The sequence below is a fragment of the Myotis daubentonii genome, chromosome 20 (genome assembly GCF_963259705.1).
Source record: "Myotis daubentonii chromosome 20, mMyoDau2.1, whole genome shotgun sequence".
In the NCBI taxonomy this organism is placed as follows: Eukaryota; Metazoa; Chordata; class Mammalia; order Chiroptera; family Vespertilionidae; genus Myotis; species Myotis daubentonii.
In genome coordinates, this window is record NC_081859.1 from 9771065 (window position 1) to 9792378 (window position 21314).

The 21314-nt window shown below is 41.0% G+C and overlaps 1 protein-coding gene across 1 annotated transcript in view; it reads left to right on the forward strand.

Moving 5' to 3' along the window:
* Nucleotides 1–21314, forward strand: part of USH2A (usherin) — a 390811-nt gene that overhangs the window by 85586 nt on the left and 283911 nt on the right. The window contains exons 15-19 of the mRNA XM_059677365.1: nucleotides 3778–3936; nucleotides 8293–8787; nucleotides 9628–9897; nucleotides 11487–11656; nucleotides 15723–15867. Of these exons, the coding sequence (XP_059533348.1) occupies nucleotides 3778–3936; nucleotides 8293–8787; nucleotides 9628–9897; nucleotides 11487–11656; nucleotides 15723–15867 (1239 nt within the window). The remainder of the gene's footprint in view (nucleotides 1–3777; nucleotides 3937–8292; nucleotides 8788–9627; nucleotides 9898–11486; nucleotides 11657–15722; nucleotides 15868–21314) is intronic.

A 21314-nucleotide genomic window follows, 5' to 3' on the forward strand; every position in this document is an offset into this window, starting at 1 on the left:
GTGATGTTTATGATGAGGATTTGGGGTAGGCATCCTAAGATCTAATTTTCAGAGTGCGGGAGAATTGATTTGGTTTCGGATAAGCAGTTAGGCCCTCTCCGACTGTATGCTTTCTGGTTGTGTGATGTGCTTTGTGCCCATCCATATTTGTCTCATGCTTTTCAAATGAGAGTCATTTTCCTTAAGAGAGATGGAAGGAAACAGGTATTTAATAGTTCTGCCTTCTGTATTTTTTCCTAACGAATGATATTCCAGTTTTCCTTAAACTTCTGGCTATAAAATTAACTAATATACACATACACTTATATACACATACATGTATACTTATTATTTAATTATAAATATTACATTTATGTTTTAACTATTTATAGATCCTTTGTGTTTCTCTTCTTCATATGACTCTACTCTGGGCTCACTCTTATGCTTACCTTTGCTTTTCTATCCATCTTTTTATCATTCACATTTTTTCTTTATCCCTGCTTATCAAAGAGGCTGTTGTAATTCTCCTTTTCTTAAAAGAAATATTTTTATTATGGTAAAATATGCAGAACAAATTTACCATATTAATAAGTTTTTAAACCTTTGTATTGATGCATTGGGGTGACATTGGTTAATACAATCATATAGGTTTCAGGTGTACATATCTATAATACATCATCTGTACATTGTATTGTGTGTTCAGAACCCCAAGTCAGGTCTCCTTCCATCACCATGTATCCCACTTTTTCCATCTTCTACCTGTCCAACCTCCCTTTCCCTCAGACATACCGTTGTCTGTGTCTATGAGTTTTGTTGTTATTGCTGAATCCCTTCATGTTTTTAATCCAGCCCCACAACCCTCCTCCCTCTGACAGTTCATTCATAATGTTGTACAACCATCCCTATTACCCATCTCCATAACTCTTTTCTTCTTTTGAAATGGGGACTCTATACTCTTTAAAGGTGAATACCCCCCATCTCTCCCAGCCCCTGGCAACCGCAGTTTCACTTTCTGCCCCCCCTTTCTCTGTCCCTCCTCTACTTTGTGGTCCATTACACCAGTGTTGGCGCACGCACACCTGACATTGTCTCCTAGGTCCCTGCGGCTCTGTTCCCTTTTGTTCCGTCTTTTTCTTTCCCTCTTTCCCGTGGATGGGATAAAGCAGATTGCTGTATCTTTAAGATCCATCTCTCCTTTATCTTCCAGTTTACTATTTGTTTGCTACACTCAGGAGTCTGTCTATTGATTGCCTCTTTTATGAGTCTGGTTCACAGTTTCTTTAAGTGTGTTGTAATTTTACTCTGAAAACACTTAAGCTATTAGTGTGGGTTGTTGTTTTTTTATAAATTTGCATAGGCTTAAAAGTGGAAAACTTTCTCCACTATAGCATACTGATGTCTCTAATCAGTTTTTGCTGTTTTGTGTTTTTTTTTTAATTTTTACGTATAGCCTGGCTTCCTAGGGGATTGCTCCTATGTCTGAATAAGCCAATGATATGGGCAATGTTTATGCTCAGATACTTTCAGACCACACAGCTCCTGCCAATCACTGTGAGTTAGAGTGCCCAGAAATAGTTCTTTGGATGATTTGCCCGGTTTCATATCACTGATCTATTCATGTTGGTTTAACCAGAAGCACCCTATTCTCTTCTTTCCTTTTGAAACATCTCTTAATTCTCCAGCTCGTCTTTTATTTTTCCATCTCACCTATGGAAGACACTTCGACATTGTTCCCAGTACCCATCGTCCACTTGTTTTAAGGTAACAGGACGTAGAGCTGGTCCCATGGCCTTATCCTCTCCTGTAGTTAATGATCACCATTCCACTAATCTTCCGACTGACACGTGTGGGCACCAGTGACGTGTGGGTTCCTGGGTTGTGCCCGCCCCGGCACAGGGCATGCCCTCCGCCTCTCCTCTTCTCCTTCCTGCTGATTTGGTTGTGGACTTAGTGGTCATCTACTTGGGCCTATGTAGACAAAAATGACCTCGTAGGGATGGCAAAGGTAAATGCTGGAGGGATCTATCTAGCCTTATGTGAGAGAGAGGGGGACACACATGCACACACGCCATCTTACAACCCTGACAGGTAGACATTGTCATCCTCCTGCTGTAAATGGGGAAAAGGTCAAAGAGTTCAATCGAAATTTGACTACAGACGTACAACTACCAAAGTGCCAAAGCCAAGATTAAAGCTCGTGGCGCCGAGACTGATGGATGCGGTCACAGCATCATGCCTTCCGACCTTGAAGGAGAGTCTGGCACATGCAGAGGCCGTTCCTGGCAATTTTGATGAATGAATATGTGCTCATTTTCTCAGAAATCTACTTTTAGCACAGAAAGGATGGGCTCAAGTTATCGCATGCCCAGCATTTCATATTTATTCCCCAAAGGGTGTGAGGCCATATAAACATTCTGGTCTATGAAAATGCTCACGTAAATGCCAAACAGGCACTATTCATTCACACCGAAAACCTGAATGAGATAGTGGGGAGGTGGTCCTAACATATAGTCAACTTTAAATATTCAGCGGAGCCCTGTGTGTGTATCGGTGTGTGTGTGTGTGTGTGTGTGTGTGTGTGTGTGTGTGTGTGTGTGTATTGCCAAGGAAGTTTTCGTGGAATGTGAGTTACATTCAGTACCCTTTGACCTGGGACTGAAACATCTCTCTCTTGCAGTCATCCTGAAAGTATTTCACTGTCTTCGAAAATGGTCTGAAGGTCAGTGCTGATTGCTTTAACCCTGCAATCTGGTGAGCCCCTGATAACATGCAGAGTTTTAGATGTAGTTACAAATAATCACTAAAAAAAAAAAAATATTAAATTGCCGTGGCTGGCAAGGCTCTCAGAGAGTGCTGTAAATGAGACGGTTTGTGATCTTTGCGATTCTGCTGCGAGCAACAGGGTTTAGAGCCCTAAATTAAAACTCGCCGCAACATCAAATGTACTGTCAGTGTTCAGCCAATCAAAGTGACCAATCAATTATGGCGAATCCATGAATTTGAAGATATCAGGTATTTAGAAATAATCCTCTTTTCATGTGTCCTTTTGAGATTGTTACTACTCTTGTCCTCTATCTAAATAGGCATACGGACAGTTAGACTTTTCATAGAACAATGCAAATTCCAAAGGAGAAACAAAGACTTAAAGGGGAAGTGTGAGAGTGTATCTTGCTTGAATGTTTTTCTTTAACCTCCGACATCAGTATGATCTACCATCCTGGCATCCCTAACAGGTGCTGGCGTATCCACATAGTACATTCAGATTGTTTCCTGCTAATATTTGGACTGTTTAGCATTCATAACATCCATCGCTATTTGTATGACCAACTATTATCCTTTCCTTACACTGTGCTCTGTGAAGCAAGATGAGGCATTTTGCTTAATGCGATGGAAAACGTCCTTTTCAGAAACCTCAACATCATGCTTCTTCAATTTCAAGTGTCAATGGATCTTATTTATGTCACCATTTAAATTAATTAAATAGAAAATGAGTGTTGATGCATTTTTGGATAGTTCCTCAAAAAAGTGCTTACTGTAAAATGTTGGGGTTTCCCCCTCAATTATATTTCTGTTAAGCCGCACTGACCTACAAATCTGTATTATGCTTACAGATACAATGCTTTGTTTTAGAAATTCATCATCTGTACCCTTTGTCTATTAATGTCTTGGTCAACCGCGTATCTTCTTGATGAAGTAATCCTGGGACAGAAAGACCTCTTTGCTGCGTCTCTTCCTTCAGTGTACTTGTGTGCTTATTGATTGCCTTTGCTAATAAATGCTCTCCCCACTGTCATTTAGCTCCGTCCCAGCAACCTCCACCCAGAGGACAAGTTCAAAGTTCTTCGGCCATCCATCTCTCCTGGAGCCCACCGGATCCTCCCAGTGCCCCCTGGCTTACTTACCGTTTATTCAGGGACGGGTCTGAAATCTACACAACTGAAGATCAATACCCGTATGGTGAGTGTAAAGATTCCGCGATGGAAAGATCCACTATTCTGAGGGTTGATACATTAGTTAGATTCTTTGACGTTGATGATAAATGTGGTTTCCTCTTTCTAGAAAACAGTTTTAAGCAGAAAGAATTATACACTTCACTAGTAAAGAAATGCAATAAATGAGATGCTTCGTATTTGCTAAGCCCTTAATGCTTACCAAATTCTCACAGATGAAAAGAAAAAAGACCAGCCAGCATTAATGAGGATGTGAAGGAGCTAGAACCAGCCTAATCGCTGGCATATCTGTGTGGGCTCATGGGTACAACTTTTCATGCAGGATAAGTTGTTAAAGTATATGCAAAACCTTACTCTTTGCATACTGTTTGACTCAGCAAATTTATTTTAGGAAATTCGTCTTCAATGAATAGTCAACAGTGGACTCAATATCACAAAATACGTTCAAACCTCCATCTCTAATAGCAAAATATTGGAAAATTCAGACATTCAAAAATCTTTCAATAAATTATGGTATATGGCATACATGACTCCTGATACATTGTGAAGCAAATTGTAGGATATGATTGCCTTTAAAAAAAAAATCTTAGTTTACATATTAATGAATGGAAAATGTTCAAGATGTAGTGTTTAAGGTAATTAAGTGGTTTTAAAAATAATCTATGAGTTATGTTTTAATTCAAAAATATATAAAATGACTGAAAGACTTACCACAAACTGATGTTTAGTTTTCTCTGGGTGTAAGGATTAGAGAAATGTATCAAATATTTCTATAATATGAATTCAGTTTTTAAAATCCTCAGGTTAAAAGTGGATGGAACACAACATGATCTTAAATGGAAAGAGGGAGGATGTGAACAAACCGTAAACACTGTCTTTGCGTCTGTAACTTGTGTGAAGATTTTAAAGGAGCTTGTGGAAATCAAGCTGCGGAGACACGTGGTCTTTAGAAAATACTCACTCATATGTTTGAGATACAGTTTCCCTAAAGATACAATGAAGAAACAGAAAATGTTCCTTCCTTCCAGTTCTGTCTTCTCTGATATTTGCTCCTGGTCTTGTTTAGCTACAAGCCAGTTTAAGAAACACGGGAGCCCTGGCTGGTGTAGTTCAATTGGTCGGGCCTTGTCCCGTGCACCGAAAGGTTGCTGGTTCGATTCCTGGTCAGGACACACTCCCAGGTTGTATGCTCTATCCCTGGTGGGAGGCATGTAGGATGCAGCCAAGCGATGTTTCTCTCTTCTCTCCCTTCCTCCCTCTCTCTAAAATCAATAAAAAATATTTTTAAAAAAGAAACATGGCAACAGGATGCCAACTCATGTTGTTCTCTTGGTTTAATGCCCAATTTTCCAAAGTCTAGGTTAACGTTTACAATTAGAAAAGTCTACAGAGCAATAAAGAAATTCTATAGTTCCATAATCTTCCTCAAAATGATCAGGAGGGTGCCTTTTCTAACATGTTGATTGGCTTTAAAAGTTTTGCATAGCGTATGGTTTTATTCCGTATATATTACCACGGGTTACATGTCACACCGAATTCTGAGTGACTTGCACCTGCATTATAATGTCCAGACTTTCTGATAACTCTTGTCTGTTCAGTACTCCAAGCCTTCTTGGAAGTTAATGGGAACCCTGAGCTTCACGATGCAGATTGCAGAGGGAAGCGAACATCTGTCTACATCTGCCACACTGGCAAAGCATCCTGATATCCTGCTACTAGAATGTTTGTTTTCTTCCAAATATCAGCATGACCCAGGTGTCCTGAAACTTAAACTTTTTTGATAGGGGAGGAGGGAGTCACAGAAATATTGAAAGTGGTTTTGAAGATGACAGTACCGCTGCTTGAGCTATTGCTGAAGTGGTGAATTAGGGCCACCCAGTTTCCCATACAGCTTAATTCAGTAATGATATTAAACTTCGCTTACAGCATTCTGTCCAGAGGCATATTTTTCACCATAAAATATTGTGATGTGTTTTATAGAACATTGCATTTGAGTAAAACACTCTGGCTCTTTTACATGATTGCACTATTATAGTAGAATCCAAATAACAGTTTCTTACATAATAAATGTGTGTTCATTCACTAATCAGACATTTATATAATCCTATTATACAAGGTATTCTTTTCTAAAACCTTATTTTTTTCATTAAAAAAATGCCACTTCTGGCATTTCTTGTCAGCCACTATAATTAATGATGGGACAATTATCTGCATGATGGCATTTGAACAGTAAGAACAATTGGTTAGGGCTGTCAGAACTTTGTATCACTTAACGATATTCTTGTGTTTATTATTCCGTTCCCAGTGTGTGGCTAGCATGTGTAATATGAAAAGGAAACAGTACTTATATTCAGTCAGATGAAAACAGATCTTTGGGTTAAATGAAGGCATTTGGAATTACAGGTGCCGAATCATTGAACTTTTCAAAGAAAATTAATAATCTCTTCCAAGCAAGTTTGAACTTTTGGTTGAGACCATGGTAGAATTCCTTGTTGGAATAAGACTTGTCCTCGCTGCCCTGTTGCACTGTGGGGTCACTAGTTTCCAACCTAAGGTCATGACAGCTGGTATATTACTACTATTAGAACCTACAGGTCATTGGTTATTAGTAATAGCATGCTAATAATAGTGGGATAGTTTTAAAGTTTCTGAATTAACTTTTAAAAAATAAGGTGTATAGTCAGTGGTTTCCCTAAATAAAAATTCACTCATGTGCATACCTGTGAGCTTTCATAAGTAGAAGAGGTGAAGAAGTCACGTTAGCATATTGGGAATTATACATAATTAGCACCTAATGTCACCTCCCTGCAGCCCCAGTCTGGGTTGCACATGGGTATTTTCTGTGTCATAGATGTGACAAGAAAAGCTATTGCAGGATATTGCACTCTTTTAATAGTATTGACATTTTTAGGGTGGCTAGTACATCACATTAGTTTTTCCAACTTCGGTTTGAAACTGAAGGAGAACTAGGCTTAAGAATCAGGGAGATGGAAATTTAAAATAAAAATCATCTTTATTACAACAAAAGCCAGGTTGGAGAATATACCTTCTGTGCTGCAGAAAGACAAAAGACTCAATGGGCTGATGGGAGCATGCTTTGCCTCTCCCTTCCCTCCCCTCCAATTCACAATCAGTTAAATCGTTTCTCATTTGGAATAGGTAGGGAGCCAGTCCTTAAATGTTACTCTAGGGCAGTGATGGCGAACCTTTTGAGCTCGGCGTGTCAGCATTTTGAAAAACCCTAACTTAATTCTGGTGCCATGTCACATATAGAAATTTTTGGTATTTGCAATCATAGTAAAACAAAGACTTATATTTTTGATACTTATAAGAAAAATCAACCCAAAAAAATGAGTTCACGTGTCACCTCTGACACATGTATCATAGGTTCGCCATCACTGCTCTAGGTAAACGCTTCCACGCGGAAACTAGAACATGATTTCTTTGACAATAATGGAAAGTTTAGAGTTTCAGACAATGATGTATCTTAGTGAAACCTAGGTTTTCATGTCCACCTTTAATATCACATAATTTATTATTCGATACTACATCAGAAGATCAAAGCAACAAATGATAAGATGGTTCCTCTGAGAAAAACAAACAGAAAACATAGGGAGGGGATACAAACACAAAAGAGATAATAAAGAACAGTTGTTTCTTTAAGGCTGTTAGTATTATTGCCTAGAAAAATAAATCAGTGTATATAGAAAATTATCCATTCATTCATATACTCATTCAGTAAACTTTTATTCAGTGCTTACGCCAGACCAGGAACTGTATGAGCCACTAGAAACACAAAGACGAAAAGGATAGTTCTCATGATTGAGAGGGGAGATGGAGAAGTAAAGCAAAATTACTCCATGGCTTCTGCATCCTGATTGGACTAGTGCAGTACTCAACATATTTTCATGCAGAACTTGCAATGACATATATGAAGAATGGCAGATTTACCCTTCACTTGGATGTTCACTGTCTTCGTCCGTTCAGGCTGCTATTAAAGAGAAATGCCACAGTCAGGGTGGCTTATAAACAACAGAAATGTATTACTTCAAGCTCTCGAGGCCAGAGGTCCAAGGTCAGGGTGCCAGCATGGTCAGGGTCTGGTGTGTGTATCTCACATGGATGTTTCTCTCTGTCTTCCCCCCTCGGTCCACTTTCTCTAAAACTCAATGGGAGAATATCCCTGTGTGAGGATGAGCCAAACAACAACAAATCCTTCTGGTGCCTAACTGTTCTTCATACAGAGTGGATTGGTATAGCTCCTGTCATCAAGTCATATAACAGGAGAACCAGTAGAAATGATTTCCTTGCCAGTTTTACGGAATGTAACTATTTTCTTCTCATTTTCTTCTTTTAATTTCAGACATCCAGGACTTCTTAGACACTGCCCTGTCGCCATACACCTCCTATTCCTATTCTGTCGAGACCTCCAGTGTTCAGGGTTCTACGAGGAGTGCAGCTGTCGCCTACAGGACAAGGCCGGGGGTCCCAGAGGGAACCTTGAACTTAAGTTATGTCATCCCTGTTGGCTCGGACTCCGTGACGCTTACCTGGACGGCAGCCTCCAATCGCGCTGGCCCCGTAGAGAAGTATCTCCTGTCCTGCGCTCCCTTAGACGACGCCCAGCCCTGCGTTCCCCATGAAGGTGGCGGAACCATGGCTACCATCTGGAATCTGCTTCCCTTCACCGAGTACCGCTTTTCCGTGCAGGCCTGTACCAGTGGGGGCTGCTTACACAGCTCATCCGTAACCGTGACCACAGCCCAGGCTTCTCCTCGAGGGCTGGGTCCCCCCGCGGTGCTGGCCATCAGCTCCACAGAACTGCGTGTGGAGTGGGCCCCGCCGATGGAACCGAATGGTAGGCACTCCAGGCCTAGATTTCACTTTCTTGGGCCAGTCCTGAGTGAGAATCTAAGGAAGGTGGAATTGTGCCAGAGAGTCTGGCAATCCCATGCGTTTGTTTTATAACTGCAAGATAGAATAATTGAGAAACAATCTCTAACGATACAAGATACTATTTGTCCTGGTTAGTAGAACGAGTGTATTTCTTTAATCTAATAACAAATTCTATTCATTTAAATTGCCCCTTAAAAGGCTGGTATTATCTTTGCTCTTAATGACATCTGCCACAACACAAATTATGTTTCTAATTTAAAACTCACTTACAAAATGCATTATATTTGACTGTGTCACAGAGTTAGGGCACCCTTAAGCAATAAATTTTCTCTTTTAGGCCTAAAAAACGATATAAAGTAATACAAAAAATATGTATATAGGCTCGCTGACTCCATTAAGTTAATTTTTGTGTTCATACAATTGAACCCTGTTATATAGGCCAGACATACTTTCATAGATTTTTAGTAACTTAATATCATGTACGTATTATGGCAAAACCTTTTTTCAATTAGACTTTTAAAATTACTTGATAAAACTAGGTGGAAATCAACTATAATATTCTAATATTTATGCAAACAGGCCTTATGTTAAACAGATAGCCAAATTAAAGTCTCCAAATTTGAAATATATAAATTGGAAGTATGCTGATAAAATTTCCATAAAGAAAAAGCTATTCTTAGTAGAAATTATAACCATTCATCCTGAAAAATGTTATAATTTTTAACTGATTTAACTCCACCCTACCCCCCAAATAGTCTGTTTGTCTGATGAGTCATCTTGGCTTCCTGTTTTTCTTTTCTAGGAATAATTGGCAGGTATGAACTCTACATGAGAAGATTGAGATCTGACGGAGAACCCACATCAGTAGAAAGTCGAGTGTTTGAGAGCAGCGGCTGGCTCAGTCCTCGCCCGTTGGCAGAGTCGGCCAATGAAAATGCATTGAAATCCCCTCCGGCAGCCACAACCGTCCCTGGCTTGGAGCCTTACACCACATATGAGTTTAGAGTCTGGGCTGGGAATATGGCCGGCAGCGTGTCCTCCCCCTGGGCCTCAGGACGGACAGGAGAATCAGGTGAAGGTCAAGCTCTGAATTCTACTTTTAAAACTCCTGAATGAAAATATTGCCTCCAATTAAAGTACACAGCACTAGAGTAAGGATTATCAACTTACAGAAGCCAAGGGAAAACGTTGGTTACATGGATAACTCAAGGTCATAAAGAACTTGAAACGTTTTAGGGGGAAAATGCTTTAGTTACTATTTCAAGGGGAGGGGGGGAAATGACTTAACTAAAGTAGTAGCCTTTTAAGCAGTTGGTTTCCAGTCCTGAAGCGGGTTGGCCATACATTCAATGAAGGAGATCCCCGTTGCAGACCTCACAACTCTGCTTCCGTTGTATTTCTCTTTCCAAAGCAAATAGTTGAGCTACTAGATCGCACCAAATGACAGAACCCTGGATTTCAGAATCCGTAATTCACGAGTGTGCTTGAATGCGTAGTTGGCAATATGGAAAAGAAGAAGGAGGAAAAATCTTTTTAGCCCTAACCGGTTTGGCTCAGTGGATAGAGCATCGGCCTGCAGACTCAAGGGTCCCAGGTTTGATTCCGGTCAAGGGCATGTACCTGGGTTGCAGGCACATACCCTGTGGGGAGTGTGCAGGAGGCAGCTGATTAATGTTTCTCTCTCATCGATGTTTCTAACTCTCTATCCCTCTCCCTTCCTCTCTGTAAAAAATCAATAAAATATATTTTTAAAAAAATCTTTTTAAATTTTTTAAAGAAACCTTTCCTAAGGCAAATGAGATATTTTATTTCTCCACTTTACTCTTTACATGAAAAACACTTCACATGTTATGAGTCTTTAACAAAATAAAAAAAAATACACTTCTGCTATGCTTTGAATTAATTCATGGATATCCGAAGAAACCCGAGTCCTGATTTAACGTGGACCCTGTTAGGACTGTGGAGGCTAAAGGGTAGCTGTAGGTTGATGTCCAAGGGAATCATTTCATGAATAAAATGTGCATTGTGCCAGCCATCTTGGACAAATAACAGTGCCAAGATAGCACAGGTGATGAGCCATGGCGTTCAGGAAGGGGAAAGTCAAGGTCAGAAATGAAAAGTAATGGGTGAAGCCGCATCACCGGACCCTCGTAATCTTATGGGTCACTGGCTAATGAAAGTGTGATGAGGTCCTTTGATAATACACCTTTGGTTAGCACATTTAAAATCCGCATTAAGATCTCAAGGATGGCAAGGGGAGAATGTATGTGTGTATGTACCCTGCATGTTTCAATCAAGATTTATTGAACACCTTCTTCTTTTTTTTTTTCCAAATACTTTATAAGACCTATGGTTTCCCACCTAGCTAATTATCTACTAGTTATCTTTATGAACGCAATCAAACTCCTAGATTATTTTTATTTTATAAATGGAAAACATCTTTGCTGGTAATATGAAATTGGAGGACATCCTTGCAGATAACAGGTAAAAATGAATAGTTTTTATATGCAGCAGTATACTCTTTGATTTTTAACAACCGGAATATTATGTAAAAAAAAAAACGGGGTATTTCAGAAACTTGAATGAATGTGGGAACTCGGTTTGGAAAGCCTGTGAATACAGTGTTCATGGTTTCACTATTGTCATTGTTGCCCTCAACAGAGCCTATATCCATGGTCCCTCCCTCGATCTCGCCCCTCTCACCACACTCTCTCAACGTGTCCTGGGAGAAGCCGGCCGATAATGTTACACGAGGAGATGTTGTGGGATATGAGATCAATATGATTTCTGAGCAGACACCTCAACAACCTGCTCCGGTGGTGTTTTCACAGGTATTGTTATTTTCACACAGTGTCCTTTCACAATTGAATTATATCTTCAGTTTGACATTTTCTGAGTTTGCAGAATTCAGTGACAGAATTCTTCCTTAGACGTTGCTTAAATGGGGCATTTATTCCCTAATGTAATGTGACATGTACAAAGCTCTTCTATTTATGTACCTTATGTTTTCTAATATAAGCATATTTTAAAACTAAGTTTGTATAATCCTGTTTAATGAAGTCTACTTTTCTCACTTAATATCTATCCTTAAAAGTTTTGTAAGAAGCTGACTTTCAGTAGCTATGTACTATCATAGTATTTGGGCATACAATAATTTTTTTAACCAGTGCAAAATCAGTTGATATTAGTATTGTATAAATTATTTTGGAAATATAAATAGCATTAATAAGAACATTTAATGTGCCTTTTGCATATTTCTCTTTCATTGGAAAACAATCTGAGGAGTGGAATTTCTCACAGCTTATAGTAAAGGTTATGATGTTCAAAATTTGGGGTGGATATTGACCTGTTGCCTTGTTGTATTTCCTTCTCCAGCTAGCGGTAATGAGAATCATAATCATTGCTGACAGTTACTGGGTCTTTACTATGTACCTGGTCTAATTCATTGGATAGATATACGCATATAAACAAGCTTGGGGATGGGAGGCTCCCGTTAGCCCACAGTTTATGGTGGTGCCAGGGTACAATCCATTTGATCAACAGGAGGGTGGCCAGTGACAGATACGGGCTGGCGTCTACTGGACAGGTAACTGCATACTTGGCCGTGTAGCACCTCTACCTGCAGACAGAGATGCTCTTTGAAAGGGATTAATGTGACAACAAGGTCTTTTCATGTGATGCCTCTCCCATTAGTTTACCCACATTCCTCTCCCCCAGACTTCCTGGTACCTCATCTTCCAGTCTTTTTGCTTTGATGTCAGGACCCATACAACCAAGCCACCATCATATGTTCCAGGTGTAGCTACCTCGGTCCCTTCCCTTTGCACACAGAGTGGAGGACCAGGCACACTGCCTGAGGATCTGCCCATGGAGAGGATATCTTCTTGCTGCTGGTTTTCAGGACTTTCCCTACATGTGGCTACAGAGCAGCCTTCATCCATTTTGACTTGCAACCACATACTAAGACAACCCGTTTATGAACCAAACCACATTTTTCTACTCTCTCAGCTTGTAGGAGACCTCCAAGGAGTCCTGGGTATAAGCTGAGATGGAGTCACCAGAATGATGGATGACATGGGGGGCTGGACTACCTGCTTGCCCAGCATGTTGTGCCTTATGTCCATTTCCCGATACCACTTCCATTTGATGAGGAATTTCTGTTAGGAGCCCCCGACCTTAAGACTTGGCATGCCCTACAAAGCTCATGAGGAGTAGCTTTGGCTGCATGGCCAGCTGATGTTCCTTACTCAGTTCTCTTTTTCTGAGGCCCAATAGCATGCTAGCAGCTCTAGCAAATGGTATGTGGTTTCCATCCTGTGATAAGTCTTTGCTCCACACCCTAGGTGTCCACCTTGTGATTCTCTTATTGTGGCCTTGCTACAAGGGTCTCAGAGCGCCGTCTCCCACTCCAGTCACCTCTGGTAGCATAGCATCTGCGAGGCTTCATGTCCCAAGGGGTTGGTCTGTCTGCTTGCAACATGCCGGGAGCCGGTCCATCCTTGCTGTTTCAAGGGACCTGGCATATATGGCATATGGTTCTTAATATGTTTGCTCACCTTCTTGGCGCTGTGTTTTAACCAAGGTCACCTTTCCGAGAAAGGTTGAATCCCCAGGTAGGGATTTTCCCCTGAAGTTAGGGAGGGAATAAAACCCCTCAACTAAGTGCCAGGCGGGTAATTAATCACTTTAACTATGAATAAGCATGCTTAAGCTACATAATCTTTACTCCCTGGAATGGAGATAAGAAACGCCCTAACTTTTGTAATAGAGATTGATAGGATTGAATCAACTGGTATAAATACAGATGCAACAAGACAGAAAGACACAGAACTCATGAGACAGAATTCAGAAGACAGAACCTACACGGAGCCTGGAGACAGAAGAACTTCACTGGAGAGAACATGGCAATAGATCCTGGACTGAACCTGACTATAGAACATGGCAAGAGAACCTGACTAGAACCTGGTGACTGAACCTGGCTGGAGATCCTAAGCAGAACCTCTCTGGAGATCGAGACCAGAACTTGGCTGGAGATCCTGGCTAGGCTGCTGATCAACTGAACACTGTCTCCATGTCATTCCTTCTTCGCCGACTCCGTCCACGCCTTTGGGGACCCCTGGACCTGCTGGGGCTGGACCCCGGCAGCAACAAACCCGGGTCCTGTCCTCCTCTGGGTGCTGGCGGCCTCCCCATGACTTGGCACTGTGGTCGGAACAGCATTCCCAGACCTGGGGTGTGCTCTCCCAGAACATGAGAGTATACATAAGATACATACACCTTAACATATTTTATACTAAAAACAATTTTGTTTTCCAAAAATCTACATCAATAACACCAGGTTGTTCTAAACAGGATAAATTTTTATAGCAATGTGAAGTAAGTTTTACCCATTTTTTAGTTGTATTTTATTTAGAAAATTTTAAGTCATGTGGCAAAAACAATAAAAGTTATATCCTCAATTATATCCTTAATAACCATTTATAATGAGAGAGAGAAAGGATTAATAATTCAGTGTCTGTTGTTTTCCTGATGTCTAAATGTAATTGCAATGAAATGGTTCCACAGTTTTAAATTATTCCCCGATTTTTAGATACTTTGAAATCACCTTTATTTCTGAAACCGTATGTAAACGATGTAATTTAAATTCTAGCCCTTACTGGTTTGGCTCAGTGGCTAGAGCATCAGCCCACAGACTGAAGGATCCTGGGTTTGATTCCAGTCAAGAGCATGCAACTTGGTTGTAGGCTGAATCCCCAGTAGGGTGTTTCTCATCAGTTTTTCTAACTCTCTTTCCCTTCCTCTCTATAAAAAAATCATAAAAATAGATTTTTAAAAATAAATAAATTCTAATCACACTTTTCTAGAACTACTCACCTAGGTTATAAAATTTTAAAGTTAAGACTCAAGCAAATATTCCAAATGAATTTTATTGTACTTCTAAAGGGAAAATATATAGAAAATTCCTGCATATATGACTAACCTTTACAGTTTTCATATTTATGGAATGTATTTGTATTTATGAAAGACTTTGTGATCTCTTTTTATATCACCAATCCTTAGCAGAAACAGTTTTGTACTTACTCATGCTTATTGTTATACTCTCCATTTCAATGACTTTTTTTTTCTCGGTATAATTTCCAGTGGTTCTTTGTGTCTACAGACCAAGCAAATTTACATGGATGCTTTGATCATTTCTAGTTAGAATGACGGGCCCAACTCTCAGCGTTGGTTATTTAATTTACTTGTTTATGGACTAGGGAGTTCCTCCCCGTCTCCTTTGCTCATATCTGCTATTTCATCTGAGACTGTGTGATAAAGACACCATTTCAAAAAATATAACTGTTTGATCTAATGCATATGTGCTTATTTGCATAAGAAAGATAATTGAGAATTGACCTCATGTGGCTGCTCAGTAATGTGTTTATTTTTTGTTTTGTTTTGTTCTGTTTTGTTTTAAAGAAAATGATGGGATTGATTTAGCAAAGTGACATCTTTCTGTACCATCTCCATCAAATAGCATGTGGGCATTGCTGCGCGGGGGTAGCTTTGGCCAAGCCCTATGGTTTTAATTGGACTTTTTCATGATAACAATGACAGTGGCACCATCCTTTATCTTCACCATCGGAGACAATAACCATACCGCCACGCTGCTTTATGGGGCAATAACGTGGGTTCCTCACTTATCCACTCAGGAACTGCATTATCACCCCATAAAACAGTGTGATTGGATGATTATCAATTAAACCCTTGCTTGTTGAGACTCTTCCAAGAAATTCTCTTCTCCTAAGAGTGATTGGCAGTACCTCCTTCTGTTTGAATTCATGGAACTTGGACGGCCAAAGTGATATTTTTCACACAGATTATCTACTATCTGACTTTTTTTTTTTTTCCTGGAAGGTGTTGGCTAGGACTGAACCCCAGCAGCTGTCCTATATTGTAAGTGGACTGAAACCTTACAGGACCTACAACTTCACTGTCTCCCTCTGCAATTCAGTTGGTTGTGTAACCAGTGCTTCGGGAGCAGGGCAGACGTTGCCAGCAGGTAAGCCAGTTTCCACGGCCATGAAAAATATACTGTGTATTTATAAACGAACACCTACAAAGCTCAACACCTTCTCCCGTTTGGACTTCATATTTGTCTTTTGCTTTCTCCTGCTCCCTCACTCATCCTGATTGCTATTACCTTTGCCTTTTTAACCAGAAAAATAAACAAGTGTAAGAGGTGCCTAGGAGTCCTGAGTTGCAGCTGTTATCATAATGAGAAATAGAATTAAGTGCAGAGAAGCCCCTGGGCTCAGCCACCATCCCAGGTCCTGGCGATGCCCTGACAATTGTTAGACGTATTCAGGGGCCTTCTTCTTCTTCTTCTTTTTTAATTGATTTCAGAGAGGACGAGAGAGGGAGAGAGAGAGCAACAGAGAGAGAGAGAGAGAGAGAGAGAGAGAGAGAGAGAGAGAGAGAGAGAGAAGGGAAGGGGAGGGGAGGGGAGGGGAGGGGAGGGGAGGAGAGGAGAGGAGAGGAGAGGAGAGGAGAGGAGAGGAGAGGAGAGGAGAGGAGAGGAGAGGAGAGGAGAGGGAAAGAGAGAGAGAGAAAGAAACATCAATGATGAGAGAGAAGCATGGATCGGCTGCCTTTTGCACACCCCCCACTAGGAATCGAGCCCTGACGGGGAATGGAACTGTGACCACCTTCGTAGGTTGATGCTCAACCACTGAGACCCACCAGCCTGGCAGGAGGCTTCTCATGAGGGCTCAGACTATCTCGGCCCTCGGTCTTGACCTTTTTTGTGGGTGGGTCTACTCACTGTTCTGTTATGGAACCAGAGGCAGATATCCAGGAATCACCAGGGTGCCCTGCTGGTGGTATATTTTGCCTTTATTAGATAGACAGTGGCGTACTTATTTATTTATTTAGTATTCATAAGAATGTGCTAAGTTTATAAAAGGTAAAGACTTGTCCACTATGATCATAGTAGGAAGTGATTTGTACATATATTTGCTTGCTTCACCTAGAAAAAAAACAGACTCAATACAAACAGGATTACCTGTATTATTACCTGGATAACACAATTACAGGGCATTTAGTCTATTTTCAAATTAGTTTTCCATCAGCCGCCCAACAAGGCTTGGTTTCCTGGGGCTCCTTAAGAAAATGTCCTGCTGTGAGTGGAAAAGTCTCCGACATGAATGACAGATGGTGCACAAATATTCCGCTACAAAACATTCCCTAGACCCTCTTCCTGTCTTCAGGTCCAGTTCATGAGTCTGTTGTCTTACTTTGTTTTCATTCTGGAAAACCTCGTTGGGTTCAAATGATCTCATCCAAGGAATTTGTGTTTCTTCAAATTTTCCATCCATGAGAATGACTCCCAAATTCCAAGAAATTATGTTTTATTATCTCTATGACAGGACTCTGTACTTTTATATATTTAATCTATAGTCCAGTCATATTTCATCTACATGCATTTCAGCTAAGTGCTCCATGGAATTGAACTTTGACCTCCTGGTTCATAGGTCAACGCTCAACCACTGACACACCAGCCAGGCTAATAATATATTCTTTATAACATCTCTCCCAAGTGTTTGTCCAACAGTCTGATAGCTTCAGTGGTAGGGAAGCTCCTACCTCTCAGGCAAGTCACACCTCTTCTAAAAGGTGTTTTCTTATATTGATCTGAGCGATCTCCCTGAGGCTTCTATTTAACAGTCTTTTTCTACTCCCTGGGGGGCTGTCCTCATGACATCACTTACAATAAGTTTTTCCATAACAGTGCCTCTGTCCAGCCTCCTCTCCTTCAGGCTACATTCCCAGGCGGCTCCCACATGCAGCTCGCATGCCTGGTCTCGGGTGCTGTGTGTACAGGCCCTGTCTTCCAGGTAAGACCCTGGCCGGCTGAGTGGAGACGCAAACTAAAGGAACTGAAGGGAGACATGCCTGTCCCTAGAGCGGGGGTCCTCAAACTTTTTAAACAGGGGGCCAGTTCACTGTCCCTCAGACCATTGGAGGGCCGGACTGTAGTTTAAAAAAACAAAAAAACTATGAACAAATTCCTATGCACACTGCACATATCTTATTTTGAAGTAAAAAAACAAAACGGGAACAAATACAATATTTGTATTTGCATGTGACCCGCGGGCCGTAGTTTGAGAACCCCTGCCCTAGAGACTAGACACCCCTTGGGCCTGCAAAGAGTAAAGCAGGAAAAGTGTCCTTGAAACAGAGTCCTCCTCACTCAGTGCAGCCATGATGTCTGTGCTGCCACCAACCACAGTGGTTGCAGCCAGTTCTGTGGTTTTTCCTAAAACTTGTCTTGAGATTAGACACTGCATGTAGCACAGATATTAAGATATAGAACTCAGCAATGGGAAAGCCAAGCCTTTAGAATAGTCAACAGGTTTGACGTAAGAAAGGACTAAAAGTTGACTTTCACCTGTATGTTGTCTTCTAGTAATAAAATGGCAACTTGGAGTATATATATTACTCCCGTGAATTCTGGTGGTTTTGGGGAAAATTTCACTTGTAAATCTAAATTCAGTTCATATGAGCTCATTATTGGAGATCAAAAGAAGCCAACCACATTTACAAACTTTTTTTAAAAAAAGAGTACCAAAAATCGCAAGTAGTATCCAGCTAAATCATGAAAATGTGTCTTCCTTAAATCTCAGTCAGATAAATGAAAAAGACACTTGTAAAGGTTTATCTGACTGTTTCATTAAAGGCTTGAGAATTATAATTTGCTTTTTTGTGCTTTAAGTGTGTGTGTGTGTGTTTCAATCCGATACAGGCTTAGAATTGGTGTGTTTCATTTAGAATATTCTATCACTACTCCTCTAGTTTTCCTGCCAGGGCAAAGCCTGGGATCCAACTTGAGGGAGGGGTTCTCCCTGGAGCGGCTGCTTCTGTCTCCATTGTAAAATCTTCAGGCGATTTGAGCCATGGCTTTGGAGTTGCTTCCGAGGGCCTGAGGGTAATGAGCTTGGGACTGAACCCTCTTAGAGTCTTTGTTATCCTTGAGAATTACCCTTTTAATGGAGGAAATCTGTGCATCTCTATCCTTTGCAGATGAAGTACACTTTAAACCTTTTTTTAAAATTTCTTTGGGAGATCCGGTCCTGGAGGGACACTGCTCTTTCCTTTGCCGGTCAGAAATTGACCTCTGCACCCCAAGCTCAGATGAGCCCATCTCCCATTAAGCAAGTAATTAGTGGTGCATTAAGCTTTTTTTCTCTGAATCCGAAGTAAAATGTACAGGCTCTTGGCTGCTGGGTTGAAAACACACATTGTTTTGCATGCAGATACCTAAGTCTTTTCACTGCAAATAGGGCCCAGAGTGATTAAACAAGCACTCTTAATATGTTAATTTATAATTTTAATTACAACAATCTTGTACATATAGTCATTAGTGAATACCAATATAAATATTTTTCTATCTTTTTATTCATAATGCATAAACCAATCATCCTGTTACTTCTGTGAGGTCGCCGCTGCTTTTTGTTTCATAATACAATCTTTGTTCTGAGTTATGAATGCATTTGGTTCGCTCCTGTCTTGAATAATCCCTCATTAAGCCAGTCACTTTCGGCTCCACGCTAAAAAGGAAAAAATTATCATGCAAATGCGGCGTGCCATATTAAAAAGCACATTACCAAACACTTCTGTTGCTGTCCTTCAATTAGTTTCCCTTCTTTGAATTTAATTCCATTTGTTGTTAAACTACCGACTTGATGTATGGACTCATGAATCTGAGGCTGCTGCCGGGAACCGGGGAGGGGGGGGGCGGTAAAATCACAGCCTCTACGGAGAGCTGCAGAGGGAGCCGAAATGAATTGGCTTCACCTTTGACAAGAACACTCCAACAGCACCGGAATCCTCTGATGATTCAACGGGGCTAATTATCCAATTATTTATTCCAAGAATACAGGCAGCGCTTTCGTGAGAGGCATGGAAGGCAACCGGAGAAATCTGGGAATGATAGTTCCTCTTCAGGAGCTGCGAGATGTGCAGGATGCTGGCCCAGGTGCTCAGGCAGCCCTCCGCAGCAAGAAGGGTTCTGGTTTGTTTGTCTGTTTTGCCCTTTCAACACCAGAAATGCCTTTACAGGCTTCCCCTGCACATCAGATTTCCACCGCTCTTCAGCAATGTTCAAGTTGAATCTCCCTTGATTAAAAGCTTTTGGTTCAGAGCAATACTTTTTAATTGCCTAATGATATAAGTCGGTTCTTCGGCAAGAACCGCACATTTAGGAGTTCATTTGCAATATAACTGAAAAATTCATCGCATGGCAGTAAAACAATTTACTGTTAATTACAAGGAGAAGAATTTGCTCCCAGATTGCCATGAATCATGCCGCACTCCTCGAGATTTATAACAGATGTGTAAGTGGGATGAATTAGCAGGGTTTAATAACAGAGACACAAATCATGCAGACTTCAAGGAGCTTTAATTGATATACTAGAATGTGACGGGCATGAATCACTCAGCCATTCCGCAGCACTGTAACATATGGTCAGCTCAATATGCTGCCGCTTAAATCGGTCGGCGAGTCGTTGGTTGTCCCATATGGTGGAAGCAATATATTTTTCATGATTAAAAAAATACATCTATTTTTTAAAGAAATATGATTGCAAAGCATGTTTGTTATTGAACATTTACCTGAATGCCAGACTTTTTTTAAAAATGATTCTTTTTTTTTTTTTAAAACATGGCAACTTCCCAAAATAAATAGCTACAGCGACTGGTAATACCAGGTCGCTGGGGGCACTCGGAGAGCCAAATGGGTGCTGGTTGGCACACTTGGCCAAGCCTATAGAAGAGCCGTTGATGAGAGCTGTGGTGTCAGGGAAATCCTTCAGACTTGGGCAAAGCCAACCAATCATACGAATGATGTCACTCTCTGATAGTTCAGGAATGCCTGGATTTGCACATAGAATAGCATCAGTTGAATGGGAGACCCTTACTGAGCAAGATACCCAAGTGGCTGTGATAATACTGTGCCCCCTCCCCAATGTAACCATGGGACATACTTTATATCAGTGGTTCTCAACCTTCCGGCCCTTTAAATACAGTTCCTCATATTGTGACCCAACCATAAAATTATTTTCGTTGCCACTTCCTAACTGTAATGTTACTACTGTTATGAATCGTCATGTAAATATCTGATATGCAGGATGGTCTTAGGCGACCCCTGTGAAAGGGTCGTTCGACCGCCAAAGGGGTCGCGACCCACAGGTTGAGAGCCACTGTATATCAACCTCCATTAAACATTCAGTCCTTCAAGGCCATTCTAGAAGAAATCCTGGCAGGCTGTCACAGGCGCACCGTTTCCCTGTCATTCTGGAAGAATCATCTCAGTGTCGGACAATAGGCATCCCGGTGCAAACCAGTAACTGGTAGCCCTGGAACGTTTCTCTGTTGTAACTGGGATGGGGCGGCTTCCGGCAAAGCCCCTCAAGCCTCCGTAAATCTGACAGGCTTGAAAAAGGAGTCCCG